At 47.0% G+C, this 23,131-nt stretch overlaps 1 protein-coding gene across 14 annotated transcripts in view; it reads left to right on the top strand.

Moving 5' to 3' along the window:
- The window catches only part of MYO18B (myosin XVIIIB), a 362,275-nt gene that overhangs the window by 291,366 nt on the left and 47,778 nt on the right, over window positions 1-23,131 (top strand). For all 14 annotated transcript variants that reach the window (XR_013390943.1, XR_013390944.1, XM_077920002.1 and 11 more), the window contains 4 exons: window positions 400-516; window positions 1,324-1,407; window positions 3,484-3,621; window positions 5,541-5,726. Coding sequence is in view for 12 of the 14 variants with exons in the window: in XM_077920002.1 (XP_077776128.1) it covers window positions 400-516; window positions 1,324-1,407; window positions 3,484-3,621; window positions 5,541-5,726 (525 nt within the window). In the remaining 2 variants the exon portion in view is untranslated. The remainder of the gene's footprint in view (window positions 1-399; window positions 517-1,323; window positions 1,408-3,483; window positions 3,622-5,540; window positions 5,727-23,131) is intronic.

The following is a 23,131-nucleotide window of genomic DNA, read 5'->3' as shown; positions in this document are numbered from 1 at the left end:
CCCTCCAACGCAAGAGAAAACAAGTTTGTTACCTCTTCCATCCCTTTTGATACCTGAACACAGCTATCATATCTCCTCTCAGTCTTCTCTTTACCAGGCTAGACATACCCAGCGCCTTCAAGCATTCCTCATAAGGCTTGGTTTCCAGACCCTTGATCATCTTGGTAGGCACATGTTCCAGTTTGTCAATGTCCTTCTTAAATTGTGGTGCCCAGAATTGGGCAGTCTTCCAGGTGTGATCTGGCCAAGGCAGAATACAGCAGTACTATTACTTCCCTTCATCTTTGCATTATACTTCTGTTGATGCAGCATAGAACCACATTGGCTTTTTTTCTTTTCTTTTTGCTGCTGCCTCACACTATTGCACCCCAGGTTTTTTATTTTTCTGTTCTGCTGCAGGTTGATGAGCAATTATACCAGCTCCAGCATGAGAAAGTTGGTCTCCTCAAGCGCATTGATGAAGACCAGGAGGATCTGAATGAACTGATGGCCAAGCACAAGGCCTTAATTGCTCAGGTAAAGTGGGGGGGGGGGGAGTGGAGAGGGAGGCCCACCCTTCAGAGTGGCCTTGCCTTATTTGGGGTGCTTGGACCAGGAGCCCTGGTTGAGCCCTGGTGGCACAATTTAGCTTTCCAGTTTTGTAAGGCTTGGAGCCCTGACTGGCTTCATTCCCTCCACCTTCTTTTGCTAGTCAGCACCCACAGAATCATAAAACTGTAGAGTTGGGTGGGACCCTGAGGGTCATCTAGTTCAATCCCAGCAATGCTAGAATCTGAAGTAAAGCATCTATGGCAGATGACCATCCAACTTCTGATTAAACATCTCCAAGGAAGGAGAATCCACCACCTCCTGAGGGAGTCCGTTCCACTGTTGAACAGCTCTTACTGTCACTCTGTTAGCTGTTATTCCATTTCTATCTCATCAGTTTCTCCAAACTGCTCAAGGTGGCACACAGTTTTCCTCTTTCCTAACTGTGAGGTAGGTTAGGCTGAGAAGCAAGGCCCAAGGCCACCCAGTGAGCTTCATGGCTAAGTGAGGATTTGAATCTCAGCCTCCCAGGTCCTAGTCTGACGCTCTGACTACTGTGCCACTAATTCAACAGCCAGCTGATTCAACCAAAATGGTTCCAGTAGCCTCTTTTCCCTTAGGGAGCTCCTCCCTTTCCAGTGATACCATCTCAGCACCTCCTGTAAAGGTTTGCAAGGTTTGCGGGATCCAGAACGCAATTCCCAGCATGCACACACCTATATGACTTAGGTGCTCCAGTCTTCAAAGGAGCCCCTGCCTTGTCTGACTCTCTTCTGAGGCTCTTCCTTTTTGCAGTCTGCAACAGATATCACCCAGATCCAAGAGCTGCAGACCCAGTTGGAGGAGATGAAGAAGGAAAAGTATGGCCTGCAAGAAAAAGTGAGTCCTCCCCCCCCCCTTTCCAGTACAAATGCAGAACTTAACTCTTCTAATGCTGAAGAATCTCAGAGTGAGGACATCCTGAGAGCCCTGACACTGGATCAGAGGAATGCCCTTCCTGGCCCAGCATCTGGAAGCAGCAATTCTCTCCTGTTGTTTATGCTGAGTGACTGGTCTTCTGAGGCATGTGTTTGCCACTGCATGTCGACTCTCTAGATAGCTCTGGTGGCTAATATCCACTGATAGACTTCTCCTGAGTACATTTGTCTAATTTTCCTGTTCTGCTGAGGAAGTTTTAGCCAGAGCCAACACTTGAACTGGAAGGACATCCAATGAAGCTGAATGTTGAAAGATTCAGAACAGATAAAACAAGAAATTACTTCTTCATACAGCACATGAGAGCCAGTGTGGTGTAGTGGTTAAGAGCGGCAGTCTTGTAATCTGGGGAACCGGGTTCGCGTCTCCGCTCCTCCACATGCAGCTGCTGGGTGACCTTGGGCCAGTCACACTTCTTTGAAGTCTCTCAGCCCCACTTACATCAGAGGCAGCAGGAGGGGAGAGGGCTCTTGTGCTCAGGTCCTGTTTTAGGATTTCCCACTGAGGCATCTGACTGTGAGAACAGGAGGCTGGATGGGCCATTGCCCTGATCCAGCAGGCTCTTCTTGTGTTCATTCCCAAAGCCTCTTTGAGGAAGGTGTGGCAAATCAGGACCCTGGACAGCATCAGGTGGGCTCAGTTCACGGAAGGGCAAGCCATCATTTGAGCTCAGAACCAGAGTTATGGAGGTGCCTGGCAGGGCCTTCCCTTCTAGTGACTCTGCCCCTGCCCCACGCGAGCTGTCTGCAGTTTTTTTAAGGGTCCTTAGTCAGTTCTGCAGGAGCACAAAGCTGCATGGCTGTGGAGCAGCAGAAGCTCCCAGGGAGTCTTCTTCCATCTCCAAGGCTGGTGGGAGAGCCACATGCTCAGGCCAGAGCCCTGTGGAAGGGGTGCTGAGGGATCTACCCCAAGTGGGTGACTTGCGAGCCATCTGGATCAGAGTCTGAATTGTGGCAATGCTAGAGACATGGCTCTGATTATCTTTTCTGTAAGAACTTAAGGAGAACCCCACTGGATCAGTGATCAATGGCCCCTCTATCCCAGCCTCCAGCTCCTCACAGAGGTGAAACAGGGACTTCTGGGAGTCCCAACAGCAGAAAGTGAAGGTGACAGTCCCCTGTTGGCTGGCCCTCAGCATCACATGCCTTTTTTGTCTGTGCCCCCCGCAAGAAGTCTGAGGGCAGCAACCCGAGAACTGGCCTTTTTGTGGTGGCTCCCTGCTTGTGGAATGCTCTCCCCAGGGAAGCTCGCTTGGCACCTTCATTATACATCTTTAGGCACCAGGAGAAAACATTCCTCTTCAACCAGGCCTTTGGCTAACTGAACAATCTATGGCCTTTTGAACTGTGTGTGTGTGGGGGGGGGTTATTGTTCATGTTTGTTACTATGCTTTGTAATTTTGTGTTTTCATATTGTAAACTGCCCTGTGATCCTTGGGTGAAGGGCAGTACAGAAATTTAATACATCACCATCATCATTTAATACTAAGAAGTACAGTGCCTCTGTAGGTGGAGGTTCTGCTTTAGCTGTTGCAGACAATATGTCTAATCCCATTGTGAAATCTTCTACCCAAAAAGCCATCCCCACTGTGGCAGAGTTGCTGGTGATCCACGAAGTATTTATTTTTGTCAGTGCTGACTCCTATGGTCAGTGAGTCATACTACATTGACTTTTGGGTGCTTGAGGGAAGTTGTGTTAATTGGATTGCAAGGTGCCAGGACTTGTGAAAAGAATTGGGCAAAGTGTGAGGGTTAGCATCAAACCTGGCTGAATTCTTCTTCAAATGTGTAAGTTGAGCAATTCCACCTGCGCCCAATGGGTTGCTGTTGATTACGGCCTTGCTGTGCTTTATCACCTTAGAGGTGGATTTGTATTCTTCCTATTGATTTCACTGTTGTAGCTTTTAACTGTGCACTGCTTGTGAGAGGCCCCTGGCCTGAATATAAACAGGATATAAATTGATCTCTTGTCTGGAAACAGCTGCAGGTGTCCCAGGCCCGGGTTGTCTATTTGGAGCAATCAATGGTGGAGAGGTCCATCGTCAGCCGCCAGGAGGCCCTGATTTGTGACCTGGAGAACAAGATGGAGTTCCAGAGTGTGCAGATCAAGCGCTTTGAGGTTTGGATGGCCTTGCCCTTGGCAGACTGGGGAGGATGTTGATCAAGACCCCCAGAGAACAAACCACAGGGCCATAGCCCAGGGGCAGAGCCACTGCCTTGCACGCAGGCTCGGTCCCAGGCTCAGTCCCCAAGGGAGGGCTCAGAGAGACCCCTGCCTGAAACCCGGGAGAGCCATTGCTGCCAGTCAGTGAAGGCAACACTGAGCTAGATGCACCATTGGTTCATTGGCAACTCCTCATTTGCACAGGGGTTACGTTCTGAACCTGTGTGCATGTCAGGGAAATTGCATAAAATGAGGAGTCGTCTGTCTGTTCCATAAAAGCCCCGCTGATGGGTGAGGAAGAAGCTTCCCCATTAATCAGCTGAACCTGTCAACAAGACCCGCTGCCCCTCTGGCTCACATGAGGCACAGGGGGCTTTCTGGCTAACAGATGGCATGCAGGAAAGTGCAGCTTTTCTGTGTGTCAGCTGCTGTTAGCTGGGAGTCTCAGCAGAGCCCCGCTGCACCTCCAGCTCACGAGGAGACCCACCCCGGAGCCCAAAGAAAATGTCCCTTTTGGGCTCTGGGGAGGGTCTCCTCACCAGCTGGAGGCAAAGCAGAGCTTTGCTGAGGCTCATCAGGTCTCCCCACACACTTCCAAGTTTCTGGAGCCTCACATCCATGTGGTCACGCATAAATTGAACACAGGTACATGGGGGGGGGATGCCTGTCAGGCAGCGTTGCGTGTTCCTAAACACTATGCTATGGGACGTAGGTGGCGCGGTGGTCTAAACCACTGAGCCTCTTGGGCTTGCCAATCAGAAGGTCGGCGGTTTGAATCCCCACGACAGGGTGAGCTCCCGTTTCTTGGTCCCTGCTACTGCCAACGTTGCAGTTGGAAAGCACACAAGTGCAAGTAGATAAATAGGTATCACTCTGGCGGGAAGGTAAACGCCGTTTCTGTGCACTGCTCTGGTTTTGCCAGAAGTGGCTTAGTCATGCTGGCCACATGACCCAGAAAAACTGTCTGCGGACAAACACCGGCTACCTCGGCCCAGAGTCGTCTGCGACTGGACTTAACAGTCAGGAGTCCTTTACCTTTTTTTAAACACTATGCTACAGACTTTAACTTATTTAATTTCCATTCCAACCACCCAGAGAATCCTGGGAACTATTTTCTATAAGAAGAGCAATTGTGGCATTAATGGTTTTAGTGTCTGAATAGGAATGGGAGACATGGGTTCAAATCCCTCTTGGACCATGAAGCTCATAAGGTGACCTTGGGCCAGTCACTGACTCTCAGCCTAACTGCCCCCCCCCCCCGGCATATTGAGAGGCTAAAAGGAAGAAGGCTCTCCCGTCAGATGTCAAGGAAATAAACAAATTTTGACTTTTAGAAGACATCTGAAGGGAAGTTTTTAATGTTTGATGTTTTACTGTGGTTTTATTGGAGGCCACCCAGAGTGGCTGGGACAACCCAGTCAGATGGGCAGCATCTATCTATCTATCATCTATATCTATCTATCATCTATCCATCCATCCATCCATCCATCCATCCATCCATCCATCCATCCATACTATGTGTGATTGCAAGCAACAAAGTCTGCTGTCTAACCAAATACACAAGCCATACTTGGTAAACTCTCTGCCTAACAATAGATGCCCTGTACTTACAGGCATATCTCTGGATCCATGAGGAATGAAACCTTCCTTTTAAGGTTCTTGGGGAGTGCATGTCCATGGCACAATTTTCACTTGTGCATCGCATCCTGCTGGTGTTGTATCTGTCATTGTAGAAGGCAGAAAAGAAAAGAAAGAAGGGTGGTTGGACTGGATGACTGTTGGGGTCACTTTCTACTCTCCAGTTCTGTGATTCTGTGATGGGTTTCTGTTCGACTCCCCCCCCCCACTGCCCCCTAACTCTTATCTCTCCCCAGATGCTGGTTCTCCGTCTTCGGGACAGTGTGATCAAGATGGGAGAGGAGCTGGAGAAAGTGAAGGAAGGGGAGGCGCGAGAAAGAGAGAAGACCTGCTACTACCAGATGAGGATGGAAGAGATGAAAGCAGACCTCAGTGAGCTGGCCCAGAGGGAGCTGGAGGCCACTCGCAGGCGGGTGGAACTGGTAAGAGGGCCAGGAATGGAGGTGGCGGGAGGGAGAATGGATTTATTTATTTTCAGTTGGCTCTTCATTGAATGTTTCCAATCCCAGAGCAGGGAACAAAGCAGTAAAAAAGAGGGGGGAAATATGCCAAAATTACTTATACAAACTCGCAACATATGAATGCATATAAAAGCAGACTTGCCACGGCCAAATTCAATGATATTTGGAATGCATTTTTAGAAATACTGCAATAGGTTAAGATCTGGTGAAGTACAATAACAACCTTGTAAAGCATACAGTTTTGGGTTCCCCCCTCCCCCCTTTATTTTCCCTTCTACATGGGTTCTGTTTCTCTTTCTCTTTATCTCTCTTTTGTTTACGTCTCACAATGTTTATTGCACATATATTTATGTACTTTTTGAACTTTCAATAAAGATGTTAAAAACAAAAGAAAAATAATATGCCAAAATTATGGAATCTTATAAACAGGACCAATAAACAACTAATCAAATGCATCATCTGGTAAACAAGAGAAATTAAAGCAGGATGTGTAGGATGTGTATAGAGTCTACGAGACAAACGTGAAATCACACACACACACACACACACACACACACTGGATTAATCCAACCTCATGCCTAGAGACCCTGCTTTTCTGTGTATCCTGTGTACGCTAGTGGTGGTTATAAGACTATGGAGTCACCTCGAAGGTCATGCTAGGATACAGGGATCAGTCGTGGCCAACAGGACTGGTGGGACAGAAAGCCAGGCTACTAATGGTAGGCAGAGCCAAGAGGAGGGTGCTGGCCTGTGCACATGGCGAGACTTAGGCTTAGGTCAAAGGAGGTCTCTAAGCCTGTAGAGAAGATCCAGGACACACAAAAGAAAGTCCTTCTTCATGCAGCACATTTTTAAAATGTGAAACTCCCTCCCAGACGAGGCAGCAATAGCTGGCTGTAAAAGAGGACTGGACACTTTCCTGGAGGAGTAGAAGGCTACAATGGCTTTCAGCCACTCCATGGACAGAGCTGCGATGCTTCTAAAGAGCAGTTCCTGGAAAGCACAGGAGAGGGAAATCCACAGCCGACAGATGCTTGGCCACTGTGACAACTGGATGCTGGACTGGGTGGGCCATTTGTCAGCAGGGTCTTCTTACACTCTTAGAGAAGGCATTAAAACAAAAAATTAACTGGAGAGCAAATGAAAGCTGGATTTATTTTATTTTTTTTTAAAAAAAATGAAATGCAAAATGCCCTCCTATCCCTTGTGTAATTTATTTTAGGCCTTTTAGTTCTGCGGCTCTGAATGCTGGTGCCACAGAGTCCCTTCTGACAGCAGACAGCCTTCCTAATTGCAGAAGTTGTTATCACAAAGCCTTCCCCAGGCAGTCTTGCACGTCTCTGCCTTGGCGCTTGCAAAACTGTTCACGCTTTGCACGCCTTAATAGTTTCCCAGCTTTGGTTGTGAGTTTGATGGAAGAAGGAGCTTAGTAATAATTTCATGACTCCCGAAAAGGTCTGATCCCCTCTGACTACAAGCTGTGACAGCAAGGTGGAAATTGAGAGATTTGGGCATTCTTTTCCTGCAAAAAAGGTGGGAGGAAACCACCCCACAAGATTCAGCTGGGAAATTTTCACTGAGGATACCTTGATAAAACTCTGTGGTTCTTTGTGGGGGAAAGTTATCTTACCCTACTTAGTAAATTCTGAGTTTTGTGGGAAATAAAAAGTATGGTGGCTTTCTATCAGCCCAACAGCAGTTTACCAGCACTTAAGATCAGCTAATACCAATTACAGCAATTGCCTTTGCTTGATGGATTTGCAAGAGATTTCACCTGAGAGGTTTTGTGGAGGTTTTGTCACTTCAAAACTGGCAAGCAGCCCTGATGAATATTACTTAATATATTAACAGAGGGGTGCTAGTGTACAGTAAATTGCAGAAATAGAATCCAATCCAGCCTTCTGCCTGGCCCTTGTGGTCTCTGCCTTCCGCTAGAGCTGCGTCTGGGGCACAGCTCCTCAGAAGGACATGGGCTCATGGGACAGAATTGCTTTGGGAATCTATGCACAGATCAGAGAAGTAAATAGGGATGCAAAATCACAGTGAGAAATTGACTGGTTGTATCAAAGCTCCTCAGGTCAAGGGCTGCTGGGATAGAAGCAGTTCAGGTCACTTGATGTGATGCCTGCGTATGCAAGGGGATGGCTGGGGAGAGGCCAAGGCGGCTGGTCTCTTGGCAGAGCCTGATGGAATAGCCCTACTCTCTGCAGCTTAATGGAATAGCCACAGACATTTCCTACTGAGCATTTGGGAAGTAGGAGGAAGAGAAACCCCCAGGACTGGTTGGATGCACTTCCCAGAAAGGTGCCACTTCCCACACAGAAGGGTCCTTGCCTCCTCTCTCAGCTCCTCTCCCCCAGGACAGTGGAGGGGCCCCTGACTGGGCCAGCTGTATTTATCATTGAGTCTGAGCCCAAGAGAAACAAAGCCAGAGGGCAAAGTGATGCTTTCCTCGTTGGGCCAGGGAACAGCTGCTGACAGAGCCAGCAGACGCAGAAGGCGTAGCAGCAGAGGCCTGGAAATAACCGTCTTAAGCCACGGTCATTATCGGAAAGGCAGCTGCATTAGTACTCAGGAGTCTTTCTCAGAAAAGGGGTATTTTGTCTTGGCAACAATTACTTCATGGATCCTCATTCATCAGCCCAGGCCATTAGAGGGGTTTGCACTGAGGACGGAGGGAAAGACTCTGCCACCAATCAGAGGCGCCCACGGAGCTCTTCAGCACCATGTCAGCCCCAGCACAAAAGCGCCTATGATGTTGCTGTTAATGTGGAAGAAAGCAGGCAAAATTACTCACTGTTTGCCTCTTTAATCTCCTCTGGGCTTTGTGCTGCTGAGCCGCCCTCCAAATCACAGCCCATTTTCTTCCTCTCTCCACTCCCCACCCCTCAAACCCAGGTTCCAGACTCTGTCTCTTGCACATTAGAGGCAACGGAGCCACTTCTATTTTCATTTTTCATTTTACATCACTCATTTTACATGAATGAGTGATGGGGAAGAAACAGTGCTAAATTCAAGAACACAATAAGAGCCTGTGGAGTCCAGCATCCTGCTCTCATTGGGGCCAGCCGGATGCCCATTATGGAAAACCCTCAAGCAGAACTGGCTATTCAGAAGCACTGGAAGCTGCAGCTGTGGAAGCAGAGCAGAGCAGAGCATCATGGCCAGTCGCCATTGGCTAGGACCCAGATTCTGTGGCCCAATGAGATCCCATTGGAGATTAATAATAATACTAATTTTATTATTTATATGCGGCCCATCTGATGGAGGTACCCCACCCACACAGATGGAACCCTCTACATGCAGACCTAAGAAGAGGCTGCTGCCTCTGGCCATTAGCCCACCTTCTGATGAGCTCTTTGGATGAAGGGCAGTGAATCTCTATCTATCTATCTATCTATCTATCTATCTATCTATCTATCTATCTATCATCTATCTATCTATCTATCTATCTATCTATCATCTATCCATCATCTATCTAATAATACTCCAACATCCAGTTCTCACAATGGCCAACCAGATGCCTGTGGGAAACCTGTGAGCAGGACCCAAGTGCAAGAGCAGCCCTCCCCCCCCCCTTGCGGTTTGAAGCAACTGGTATTCAGAAGCATCACGGTCTCCAGCTGTGGAGGCAAAGCAGAGCCATCCTGGCTAGGAGCCATCCATAATATTCTCCTTCGTGGATTTGTCCAATCCAAGTTGGTGACCGTCAGCCCTCCTATGGGAGGGAGTTCCACAGTTTAACTAAGAAGGATTTTCTTTTATCTGTCCCAAATCTTGCAATGTTCAGCTTCATTGGATGCCCATGAGTTCTAGTTTTCTCTTGCCCACTTTCCCCATGCCATGCATAATTTTAATATTTCATGGTGCCATTTTCAAAAAGAGCTGGAGGTTCTGAATCCCCGATGTCTCCTGGCTTCTCTGTGCTGGGTGGGGGTGGCACTCTGTGCATGCTGAGCATCATGAGCTTTATTGCAACACTGTTGGTGTTGGAAGTTGGACTGGGGCTGAACCAGAGCTGTCCTTGGTCTCTGGAAGGGAGATGGTAAACTCTCTCTGGGGGAGGAAGACAGGCAGGACTAGGAGGACCTCACACCTAGGAAGAAGTGGCTTTGGTGGTCTTATGAGAATCCATCTGTTGCCCCTGTAGGGATGGAGAAGCTTGTTCAGCCTGGAGGCCAAATTTGTCGGGGGGCTGCACCCGCCCTGGGCACCTGCAGGATGGACATTTAATGAATACGAATAGTATGCTGCTGGTGGTTCGTGGATCCAAAGCCACAAGCAGGCAAAGCACTTGATGTGGCTCTTATGGCTGTGCAGTAGAGTTTGTAGGCTATATTCTGGTAATGCAAAAGTCGGGTTCCTGTACATGTACACACATACACACACACACACACGAGCCTCCATGCAAGCTTGCAAGAGGCATTGCTGCAGTTCAGATATGCCTCCATGGCAGGCAAAACGACAATTCCCAGGCATGCTGTTATGCTCCCAGTGCTCTAGAGAAAAGGCAGGCTTGAGGTTCATTCCAACAATGTAGATTTTAGGTGGTATAGTCTTTGGGTGGGGATTATACCACCTCAGTTTTTATGTTCTTAAAAGAACACCCCCCCTTTGCAAAATTCACCTGCCTTCCATTTTTAAAAAGTAAAATTGAGTGAGTAGCCATTTTTTTTCTTTCAAGCAAACTCCCTGCAGGTGGAAAACAGGTGGAAGAGCATCTTGTGGGGACTGCAACATCTCATCCCCACATTTAAATGAAAGGCTGGCATTTATGAGGTGTGGAGCCCTTGATGGAGCTTGGACTGCATTTTCAAAGCTGAGCCAATTAATCCAGTTCTTCTTTATTTCCTTCCTTGGGTGAAAAAATCACCAGCAAAGCCTCTTTGTTAATCAGAACTCTTTGTTAATCCTTTTCAGGTAATAATTGCTGGGTGCTTTGGGCTTCTGTTCCCTGATTTTGGTTAGTCTTTAACTTTGCTGACTGATGGGATTGTAGAAATGCCTGGACGCCTTTTGATTTTAGGGTATTTTGCCAATAGACATCTGGGCTGGAGGAAAATATTGCAAGATACATATTTACTAAAAGTGATCGTGGAGATATTTATTTTGAAAAATGTGCCACCAGCATTAAGGGGGGAGGGACCAATCCTGGTGGTGAACAGCATAAAATCTACAGTAAAACCACATTCATAAAACAAAGGGTGGATTCCAACATTGCACTATTGTAAATGTTCTGCCTGTTCAAGAGTATCAGCTCATCAGATGGAACAGCCTCCCCTCGACACACATGCTCTTCTGGGGGTCAAACTCAGAGAGTGGAGGGAGGAGAGGAGGGAAAGCCCCATTGCATAAGGCCCTGAATCCCACCCCAAATACCCTCAGGGTCACTGAACCCATCTGCAGAGGTGAAGGGAGACCCAGAGGATTGAACTCAGGGAGGCACCATCACCTGCACTGGCATGAACAGACTCAGCAAAGCCCCCCCCCCCCATAGAAGCACTTCCTTGTGAGCTCTTTCTCCTTGCTCACACAGAATCATAACACTGGAAGGGATGCCAAGGGTCATCTAGGGCAACCCCCTGCAGTGCAGGAATCTCAACTAATGCATCCACGACAGATGAGCATCTAATCTCTGCTTAAAAACCTCCAAGAAAGAGAGTCCAGAAACACCCAAGAGAGTCCGTTCCATAGCCGAACAGCTCTTACTGTCAGAAAGTTCTCCCTGATGCTTAGTTGGAATCTCCTTTCCTGTAACTTGAAGCCATTGCTCGAGTCATGCCCTCCAGAGCAGGAGAAAACAAGCTTGTGATAGCCCTTGATATACTGTATTTGAAGATGGCGATCATATCTCCCCTCGGTAGCATTTTTTCCAGGCTAAACATACCCAGCTTCTTCAACCATTTCTCATAAGGCTTGGATTCCAGACTCTTGACCATCTTGGTTGCCCTCCTCTGCAAACATCTCAGCTTGTCAACATCCTTCCTAAATTGTGGTGCCCAGAATTGGATACAATATTGCAGGTGTGGTCTGATCAAGGCAGAATACAGTGGTAGTATTACTTCCTTTGATCTGGACACTATACTTCTCTGGTGCAGCCTAGAATAGTATTGGCTTTTTTTTTTGCCTTTTTTTTTTTTGCTTTTTTCCCCTGCAGCAGCACACTTTCAACAAATTAGCTTATGGTTCACCAAGATCCCTAGATCCTTTTCACATGTACTGCCAGTAAGCCATGTGTCCCCCATCATATTTGTGCATCAGGATCTTCCTGCCTCAGTGCAAAACCTTACATTTGTCCCTGCTGAAATTGGTTTTGTTCGTTTGGGCCCAGGTCTCCAATTTGTTAAGGTGATTTTGAATCCCGATTCTATTTTCTACATCATTGGCTCTTTAAAAGTGGAGCTCGGGTGTGTGTCAGGTGTTTGGACAACATATTTGCTTAGATCTATCCCAGAGAATGCTCCAACTACCTCACAATTGCACTCATTTCACACACTAGCAAGGTGATGCTCAAAATTCTACAAGGCAGGCTTAAGCAGTATGTGGACCGAGAACTCCCAGAAGTGCAAGCTGGATTTCGAAGGGCAGAAGAACCAGAGACCAAATTGCAAACATGTGCTAGATTATGGAGAAATATCAACAACCTCAGATATGCAGATGACACAACCTTGATGGCAGAAAGTGAGGAGGAATTAAAGAACCTTTTAATGAGGGTGAAAGAGGAGAGTGCAAAATATGGTCTGAAGCTCAGCATCAAAAAAACTAAGATCATGGCCACTGGTCCCATCACCTCCTGGCAAATAGAAGGGGAAGAAATGGAGGCAGTGACAGATTTTACCTTCTTGGGCTCCATTATCACTGCAGTTGGTGACAGCAGTCACGAAATTAAAAGACCAGAGGCGTAGGAAGGTCAGGTGGTACCCAGTGCGGAAAATTTCTTGTCACCCCCCCATTTATTTATTTTATTGATTTTTTTTGCCTGCAAAAATGGTTTTACGTTATTTCATAATTTCTTACAAAGGAATGTGGATTCGGAGCCTCTGATAACAAGCAGGCGACAGATACCTAAATCTACAGGATGAATTGTGTTTTGGCTTGTGTTATTTTATTTATATTTATTGTTTATTTATTTATTTAATAAAACTTATTTTAAAAAACCTGCAAAGTGGTTTACCAAAACAAAAGAAAAAAACACACCACAGCAGAAAAATTAACAATCCTACTTTAAAACATACAAAAGCTAAAATATTAAGATTAAAATTACTTCAACTTCCTAAGCATCTAGGTATGCTTGCCTAAAGAAGAATGCTTTTAGCAGGTGCCCAAAAAGAGTCTAGCAAAGGCACATGCTTTGTTGAAATTTCAGCCTTCACGACATAGGAAAACAGCCAAGAAAACAGCTATTTTCGTGGAGGAGGGTCAAGATATTAACTGATATGCATGAAATTTCATATGTAGCTATATAATCCCTAGTGTAGTAAGATAAGACCTTTGGAGCAGGCATTTTTTTAAAAAAAGTTTTTTGTGAACCGCCCTAAAGGTAAAGGTACCCCTGCCCGTACGGGCCAGTCTTGACAGACTCTAGGGTTGTGCGCCCATCTCACTTAAGAGGCCGGGGGCCATCGCTGTCCGGAGACACTTCCGGGTCACGTGGCCAGTGTGACAAAGCTGCATCTGGCGAGCCAGCGCAGCACACGGAAACGCCGTTTACCTTCCCGCCAGTAAGCGGTCCCTATTTATCTACTTGCACCCAGGGGTGCTTTCGAACTGCTAGGTTGGCAGGCGCTGGGACCGAGCAACGGGAGCGCACCCCGCCGCGGGGTAGGGCAGTAATTGTTCCTTGATAATTTTTCACTCCCTCCCCTCCATGATGGCACCTGGGGCGACCTGCCACCCCCTCCCTTTCCTAGTCCCCTGTAAAAGACGCCTGCTTCCTGGGAGAAAAGCGATGACAAACCTAGACAGCATCTTAAAAAGCAGAGACATCACCTTGCCGACAAAAATCTGTATAGTTAAAGCTATGGTTTTCCCAGTACAGTGGTACCTCGGATTAAGAACTTAATTCATTCTGGTGGTCTGCTCTTAACCTGAAACTGTTCTTAACCTGAGGTACCACTTTAGCTAATGGGGCCCGCTGTACCGGTGCTGTGCGGTTCCTCTTTTTTTTATATAAATATTTTTATTGGTTTTAAAATACAAAATTATAAAACATACCACACAGTTTATCACAAATACATTCTTATTGGATTTCCATCAGCACCTCTGATAATCCTCCGTCTTAATCACTTATTATGCATTTCCTAACTTAATATTGCCTTTACATCTCTTAACTTATCGTCTCTCCTTCTCCATTTTTACAATATTTCTAATTAGATAGATTAGATATATCTTTATTGTCATTGTCCCATGCAGGACAATGAAATTGCAAAACTACATAAAACTACATTAAAACTACATAAAACTACCACAAAACTACATAAAACTACATAAAAACTACATAAAACTACATAAAAACTACATAAAACATTCAAAAACCCCTAAAAACTCTAAAACCCTTTTTTAAAATACACTATACTGTAGAAACCCCTTATGCTGCGTTTAGAACCAGAATTGCATTTGCATAGAAACTGTTAATAGAAACTACCGTATTTTTTGCTCTATAAGACTCACTTTTTCCCTCCTAAAAAGTAAGGGGAAATGTGTGTGCGTCTTATGGAGCGAATGCAGGTTGTGCAGCTATCACAGAAGCCAGAACAGCAAGAGGGATTGCTGCTTTCACTGCGCAGCGATCCATCTTGCTGTTCTGGCTTCTGAGATTCAGAATATATTTTTTTTCTTGTTTTCCTCCTCCAAAAACTAGGTGCGTCTTGTGGTCTGGTGCGTCTTATAGAGCGAAAAATACGGTAATAATAATATTATTCCTCACAGAACCTCTTGCAAACCTACAAACATCATCTGTTCATCACAAATACTTTTCAAATAATCCATAAATTTACTCCAGTCTTCAGTAAATTTCTGGTCCCACTGGTTTCGGATCCTTCCCGTTAGTTTGTCAAGTTCCGCATAGTCCATTAATTTCATCCTCCATTCTTCCATCGTTGGTAATTCTTCTTGCCTCCATTTTTGGGGCAATAGTATTCTTGCTGCTGTTACTGCATATAGAAAAAGCTTACATTCCTTTCTATTTACAGTGGTGCCTCGCAAGACGAAATTAATTCGTTCCACGAGTTTTTTCTTCTTGCGAGTTTTTCTTCTTGCGAAGCACGGTTTCCCATAGGAATGCATTGAAAATCAATTAATGCGTTCCTAGGGAAACCGCCTTCAGACCAGGTCCGGGGACAGTCTGTCCCCCGACCTCTTCTGAAGGCTGGGTGGGGGGGACAAGGGCTTTTCTTCCCACCGCCAGCCTTCAGAAGGCTGTTCTGAAGGCTGGCGGTAGGAAGAAAAGCCCTTCTCCCCCCACCGGACTTCAAAAGAGCTGCGGGAAGTCCGGAGGGGGTCCAAGGGATTCCCTCACTGCCGCCTGCGTTTAAAAGGACTCTGGGGAAAGCAGCGAAGTGCGCTGCTTTCCCCGAGCGCTTCTAAAGGTGGGCGGCGGTGAGGGAATCCCTTGGACACCCCCCCCCCCGGACTTCCCACAGCTCTTTTGAAGTCCGGCGAGGGTCCAAGGGATTCCCTCCCAGCCGCCCGCGTTTAAAAGCACTCCGGGGAAAGCAACAAAGCGCGCCGCGCTTTGCTGCTTTCCCCGGAGTGCTTTTAAAGGTGGGCGGCGGGGAGGGAATCCCTTGGACCCCCCCGGACTTCCCGCAGCTCTTTTGAAGTCCGGCGAGGGTCCAAGGGATTCCCTCCCAGCCGCCCGCGTTTAAAAGCACTCCGGGGAAAGCAACAAAGCGCGCCGCGCTTTGCTGCTTTCCCCGGAGTGCTTTTAAAGGCGGGGGCTGGGAGGGAATCCCAAGGACCCCCGCCGGACTTCCTGATGCTCGGGGAAAGCAGCGCGCTTCGCTGCTTTCCCCAGAGTGCTTTTAAACGCTGGCGGCGGTGACCATGCCCCGCCCCGTCCCCGCCCCCTGGCATCGGGGCATGGTACCGATGGCAGGCGGCGGGGGGAGGCGTTCCCGCCCGCCGGCCGGCATCGAAGCATGGTCCCGATGGCGGGCGGTGGGGGGAGGCGTTCCCGCCCGCCCCCCGGCATCGGGGCATCGTTCTGAAGCCCGGCGGCGGCGGGAGGAGCTGTCCCCGCCCCGCCGCCAGCCTTCGGAGGAGGTCCGAGGACAGCAGGGAAGACGCGCTGCGCTTCCCCGCTGTCCCGGAGATTTCCCTATGGGCTGTCGTCTTGCGAAGCAAGCCCATAGGGAAATTCGTTTTGCGAAGCGCCTCCAAAACGGAAAACCCTTTCGTCTAGCGGGTTTTCCGTCTTGCGAGGCGTTCGTCTTGCGAGGTACCACTGTATTTCATTTCCAACAATACCCAAGAGAAATGCTTCTGGTGATTCCTGTTCTCATTCTGAAGCAAAGTTCTTAACCAAAGGTACTATTTCTGGGTTAGCGGAGTCTGTAACCTGAAGTGTCTGTAACCTGAAGCATCTGTAACCCGAGGTACCACTATAGTGATGTATGGAAGTGAGAGCTGGACCATAAAAAAGGCTGGTCGCCGAAGAATTAATGCTTTTGAATTATGGTGCTGGAGGAGACTCTTGAGAGTCCCACGGACTGCAAGAAGATCAAACCTCTCCATTCTGAAGGAAATCAGCCCTCAGTGCTCACTGGAAGGACAGGTCCTGAAGCTGAGGCGCCAATACTTTGGCCACCTCATGAGAAGAGAAGACTCCCTGGAAAAGCCCCTGATGTTGGGAAAGATGGAGGGCACAAGGAGAAGGGGATGACGGAGGACGAGATGGTTGGACAGTGTTCTCGAAGCTACCAACATGAGTTTGACCAAACTGTGGGAGGCAGTGGAAGACAGGAGTGCCTGGCGTGCTCTGGTTCATGGGGTCACGAAGAGTTGGACACGACTAAACGACTAAACAACAACAACAACAAGCCATGTATACCAAAACTCTGCTTGTGGACATTTGAACCATGTATCCTGACTTCTTAAAATAAAGCTTTCATGTTTCCTTGAGGTGGGAGCCCACACACTGTTTCCAAGGGAGGGGGCCAGGAGACAATGATTCCTCTTAAGTTAACACTCTCTGACAGTGGCAGAGCATAAAATGCAACTGCCCAGGGCGGGCAGGGTGGTCCCCCGAGGGGGCAGAGCACAGAGGAAGTTCTCTGCATCTTGCCTTGCAAAGCAGCGTGTGCAGTGCACTCACATGCCACAGCCCAGCAGAGAAGGACTGCAACTGCTGCCAACTCTCCTCCTCTTCGCCCTGCAGGTTAGACCTGACCCAGCGACGGAGCTGCAGTTGGGAGCAACCTAGCCAGCTCCCTCGCATGTGCAGCCCAGCGGAGAAGAGTTGCTGCAATGCTGCCGACGAGTATCCCACACTCTGCCCCGGGTCAGGCTTGACCCGGGAGTGGATCTGCTGAGGCTGGGTGTGAGAAAGCTGCCTTGGCCATTCCCTTGCACACCAGAGCCAGGCTCCAATGATTGAGCCTGTCATGGGGGCACCCAGGACCAGGGGGGGTCAGCACCTCCCACACTACACCACTGCTCTCTGGTTGTTTTTCTGCACAGGAAATCTCTGGATCAGAAAGGACAAATGTTGGCTTAGAATTTCAGTGTTTTTTAAATGAGCCACCCTACTTTCCAAGCAAGGCTTCAGTGTTAGAATCCCAGATGAAAAAAGGAGCAGGATGTAGCCAATTCTTCTTTCGTGATGTCGGTTTCCTGTGAGATTGTGCCAAAATCTTCCTGTATAAAAGCCCATTTCAATCATCATTCAATTTCTTGTAAATACCCAAGTTCTGTCATCAATAATCCTGATGCGGTTTTGAGCCAAATACTCAAGGTATGCTTAAAATATCAAGGGGGGAGCCAGAAATGTGGTACATTATACATCTTCAGAAGAGTGCAATTATGTTGAACACCCCCCTTTATCTTTTAAAGCAGCATCTCTTGCTCACATACCATATAACCTTGTGTGACTCCCATCTTAGCGATGGCATTAAAATATCTTTTATACCCAAAATAACTGCTTTGACACTTAAAACTTCCCGGGTTTTCAAACAGACAGAGTAATAATCATCATCACTTGATGTCTCCTGAATGCAAAGCAGGGAGCTCTATGGCAGGCAACTCTTAACAATAGCTCCCTGTTTCAAAACCAAAATCCTATTCCCACCTAGGCCCTTAGAAAAGACTCAGTCTTTCCTTTGTCCCAAGGCCAGTCAGAGAGCTGAAGAAGTATCTGGGGCATGTTGGTCAGGATGAGTGTAAATATTTCAGCTACTGTCAAGAGTACCATATTGAAACCTACCAATCGAACTCCACACACACATGCTGCCCCCTTTGTCTTGCAGTCAGCTTGTCTGAAGCTGGCAGGGCAGGGCAGAATGCCAGGAATCAGGAGCTGGGAGCCAGGAGGGAAGGGCAGCCAGAAAGGCAGCCAGGAGGGCGGGACCAGAGAGCAGTCAGGATCAGAGCGCCAGCCAGGAGTCAAGAGCAAGGCTAGAAATGCAAGCCAGGCAACCTCAAGGGATACCACCTTGACACCACCTGGATGTCATAGAATCACAGAATTGTTGAGTTGGAACATATACTGAGGGTCACCTAGTCCAGCTCCCCGAAATGTCATAAGTTCCTAGGAGACATCGTGAAAGTGCTGGCCGGCTCAGCATGAGGAGGGGGCCGTTGGAGGACCTATTCATTGACAACCCCAGGGAGGTTGGTGTTATTATTGTCACTGTCCAGCATGGTGAAATTCTGTAACTTATGTTGTCATTAGATTATTGCATCCCATTCATTTCAATGCAAGGAAACACAAAGCAAATGGTGGGGGCATAATCAATTATGCATTGTTTCTGGACTGAAATAAACAACAGCAGATATCAGTTGTATTCACTGAACTGATTTTTGTTCCAGACACAGGGCAAATAAACACCTCTGGCAATTTCTACTCCCATTTCCATCAGAATTCTCTGACATCATGAGCTAGGTGATTTGGCCAGGCCAAATCCACAACAGATTTTTATTTTTTAAAATTCTAAACTGCACTTCATCCAGACAGACCCCAGGGCTGTGTACACAAAGAACAATGGAGTAAAACCTGTCATCCAGCATAAAGCTGCAGAAATTGGAGCAAGCTGCAGACAGATGCAGCCCCCTGAAAATGCCTGGTGAAGGAAGGGGGCTCACAGACCCAGTTTCACAGGACTTTCCATTCACCATCCAAGTGCACCTATTTGGCTTCAAACTTTGCCTCTCAGTGATCCTAGTTCTTGACCCACACAAGGGATGTTAGGCCCAGGAGCAAATTAAAAGGGTGGGTTCCTGGGGTCTTTCTGGCTTTGCAGGATGCATAGCAGCCCTGGAGGCCAAGTTCTGTTTAAAACAAAGCCCAGCAGAAAAGACCCAAGACTTGGGGGTCCCAGGCCACCTGCTACCAACATGGCTTCTGCACTTGAGCTGAAACCTTTTGTTCTGCCTCACTCCAGAATGATTGCTCTGGGTCAGCCATGGCAGTGCCTTACACCTCAGTGGACCCATCCTTTTTTCCACCCCCAGAGCTTCTAAATCCCTGTCACAGTTTGAAAATCTTTCAGCTTTCAAGTTCCACCAGAAGGCAATAACTCAACTGCCATGCACCCCTCCTCCCAGATAAAAAAAATGTGTGAGCACCATGCAAAGAAGGGGGGGGCATATGCTGACATAGAGAGGCATCTGCTGTGGGGGAACTTGCATTGTTTGTTAATAATAATTTATAAAATCCAGATTGAGAAAACTGCTCGTGGGTCTTTTAAAAATACATTTTGAGCGCAGTCATGAGCGAAGGAGGCAGCAACATTTCCCAGATCTTGCCAAATAATTCCTGCTCATTGTTGTTGGCAGGCAGACACTCTTGGTTGTCAGGAAGAGAGAAAGAAAAGGGGTAGGGGGACTGAAAGAACAGAGCCAGGCAGTTGGGATGAATTGAGCTTCATCTTTGGGAGAGGGAGGAAAATTATTTTAATATATGTTGTCATCCAAATGTTGGAGGGGCTGAGTTTGTTCTGAAACAATAGGTTGTTTGCCTTCCTGATTCTCATTTACAAATTGCCAATTACAGCCACTGTTACCTGTCCGACATTGCATTTTTTTCTCCCCGGGAGATGCAATCTTTCAGCACCTGCCTCTGTCGCTATAAAAGTGGGTCATGCATTCCACAAAGGTGTCAGTTATAAAAAACATTTTTAACACTTGCCTAGCCATTCTTCAGGTTGCTCTTTTAGACTTCCAGTAAGGGAGTGACACAAGATAGAAACTCCAGCCCAATCCCAGTGTCTTAACGTTCCAGGTTCCATATGTCAGCATCATAGAATCATAGAATTGTAGAGTTGGAAGGGACCCTAAGGGTCATCTAGTCCAACCTCCTGCAGTGCAGGAATATCAACTAATGGACAGATGGCCATCCAAACTCTGATTAAAAACCTCCAAGGAAGGAGAGTCCACTTCTTCCCAAGGGAGACTGTTCCACTGTCAAACAGCTCTTACTGCCAGAAAGTTCTTTCTGATGTTTAGTCAAAATTTCCTTTCTTGTAACTTGAAGCCATGGGTTGGAGTCCTACCCTCCAGAGCAGGAGAAAACAAGCTTGTTCCTTCTTCCATGGGACAGCCCTTGAGGTATTTGAAGAATCCTATCTCCTCTCAGGGTCCTCCCTTCCAGGCTAAGCATACACAGCTCAGTGGCCAACTAGATGCCTCTGGGAAGCCCACAAGCCTGTGCAATGGTCAAGCTGATGGGAGTTGCAGTCCTAAAAGTCTCCTCTCCTGCCTTAAGACCGTGTGTGTGTGTGTGTGTGTGTGTGTGTGTGTGCGCGCGCGCGCATGTGCACATAATTTATGTTATGGCAGTCAGCATATTGGATTGCAGTATATTGGATTGCAGTGCTGACTGTGCTTTGGGACAATAATCCAAGCAACAATGAAGAACATAAGAGCCAATGGCTCATCTAGTCCAGCATCATCCAGTTCTCACAGGGCCAGCCAGATGCCCCTGCAAAACCCGTGAGCTGGACCCGAGCACACACACTCTCCCTACCTGTAGCTTCCAGCAACTGGTTTTTTGGAAGCATTGCTGCCTCCAGCTGTGGAGGCAGAGTATAGTCATCATGGGTGGCAGCCACCGATCGCTTCTGAGTCCTTCAAGCACACTGCCTGGCCCTCCAATGTCAGCATGCCATGTGCACATGCCCCACGACTTGCGTGCATGTTGTGAGCACACCCTGCAGTGTGCGTGCATGGCCACTGGGGAATTTTGAGGGGGCCTGTCCCTGCTCCTTGAAATCCATCCTCCATGAATTTATCTTACCCTCTTTTAAAGCCATCCCAGTTGGAGGCCATCCCTGCCTCCTGGTGGAGCAAGTTCCATAGTTCAGCGATGCGTTGCATGGAGAAGTTCTTTTTTCCTTTTTTTACCTGTCCTGACAGGGAGCATTCCATTAGAGAAGATTCCCACTTCAGCAAGTGAAGGGAACCATGCAAAGCAAACAGATCAAGGGCCTTCAAGGGTGAACCCCAGAAGGCCAAGCCTGCCCATCCTAGGAGCCTTTTGCAGCCGGTGTCTGCCTCCTGTCTGTTCAGCATACATCACTCCTTCCCTACAGGAAAGGTGGATGCAATATCAGAGAAATGTTAGGAGTTTAACCGAGGCCAATGTCTCATCTGCCCAGCAGGCAGCTCACCTTTCTCTGCTCCAGCCACCCTCCTCAGCACAGCCAAGTCTCATCAGATCAAGGCATTTAGGGAGGTGGAAAGAGCCACCCATGCGAATTTGCCTTCCAGTGCACTTTCAGTCAATTTCCTGCTGCTGTAATTCCTTCCTTCCAGCCTCCTGCCTGGCCGAACACTTACCTGATTTGACCCCCACTTTTAACTGTCCTTTTAAAAAAAAAGAAATAATGATAGTAGAGATATCTTCATTTACCATAGTTTTCAGGAATAACAAAGAAACAATAAAACGAAGATCAATGAATGTATTAAGCAAATTATTGCAGTTGGAATAAAATGGACAGAACGTTCAGGACACTTTGCAGACTGTAATAAAATAGATTCTGCAAAGGGACATTTCAGAAGTCATATAGAGTCATAGAACTGTAGAGTTGGAAGGGACCACAAGGGTCATCTAGTCCAACCCCCTGCAATGCAGGAATTTCAACTAAAGTATCTTAACTAAAGATGGCCATTCAACCTCTGCCTAAGAACTTCCAAGGAAGGTGAGTCCACCACCTTCTGATGGAATCCATTCCCCTGCAAAACAGCTCTTACTGCCAGAAAGTTCTTTGTGAGTCAGATTCTTGTAACTTTTCTTGTACCTTGAAGACATGTGTTGTTGAGGGCTGTGCAGTGCACTATTTTTATTTATAAATCATAGGAACAGAAACCATACAGCATCCAGATGGCTTCATTTCATAACCCTTGTGATGGGTTACATACTCAAGCAAGACAATGTCCCAAATCCTCTCAAACCACCCAGCCCTAGAGAGACCTCATGCAGACTTCCAATGTTTGGCAATTTTGTTTTTTTTAAAAAAAAGATATTTATTGGGATTTTCACAAATTTTATAAAACATGAACATCACAAAAAACACAAAAAACAAAAAACAAAAATACATACAAAAAACCAAAAAACCACATGTATAACTTCATTCCCTTATGTTCATGAAACTTACTTTCCCGACCTCCTCATACCTTTCCTTAGTGTATTCCATTCTCTAATTAAGTCTTTTCAACAAATCCTTCCCTTAGTTTCTATTAGATTTTTAAACTTACTTTTCATATCCACATAAAAATTACAGCTGGCAAGCCCTTAATTTCAAAATCAACATCGTCTTAACATTCAGCAATTTTACAATATTTCTTAAGATAGTCTTTAAATTTCTTCCAATCTTCTTCCGCCGTCTCTTTCCCCTGGTCTCGGATTCTGCCGGTCATCTCTGCCAGTCCCATATAGTCTATAACTTTCATCTGCCATTCTTCCACAGTGGGTAGTTCTTCTGTCTTCCAATACTTTGCAATAAGTATTCTTGCTGCTGTTGTAGCATACATAAAAAAAGTTCTGTCCTTCTTTGACACCAATTGGCCGACGATACCCAGGAGAAAGGCCTCTGGTTTCTTCAGAAAAGTATATTTAAATACCTTTTTTATTTCATTATAAATCTTCTCCCAGAAAGCCTTAATCCTTGGGCACGTCCACCAAAGGTGAAAGACAATGTTTGGCAATTTTG

The sequence above is a fragment of the Podarcis muralis genome, chromosome 16 (genome assembly GCF_964188315.1).
Source record: "Podarcis muralis chromosome 16, rPodMur119.hap1.1, whole genome shotgun sequence".
NCBI lineage: Eukaryota > Metazoa > Chordata > Lepidosauria > Squamata > Lacertidae > Podarcis > Podarcis muralis.
This window is presented reverse-complemented; position numbering and strand designations above follow the sequence as displayed.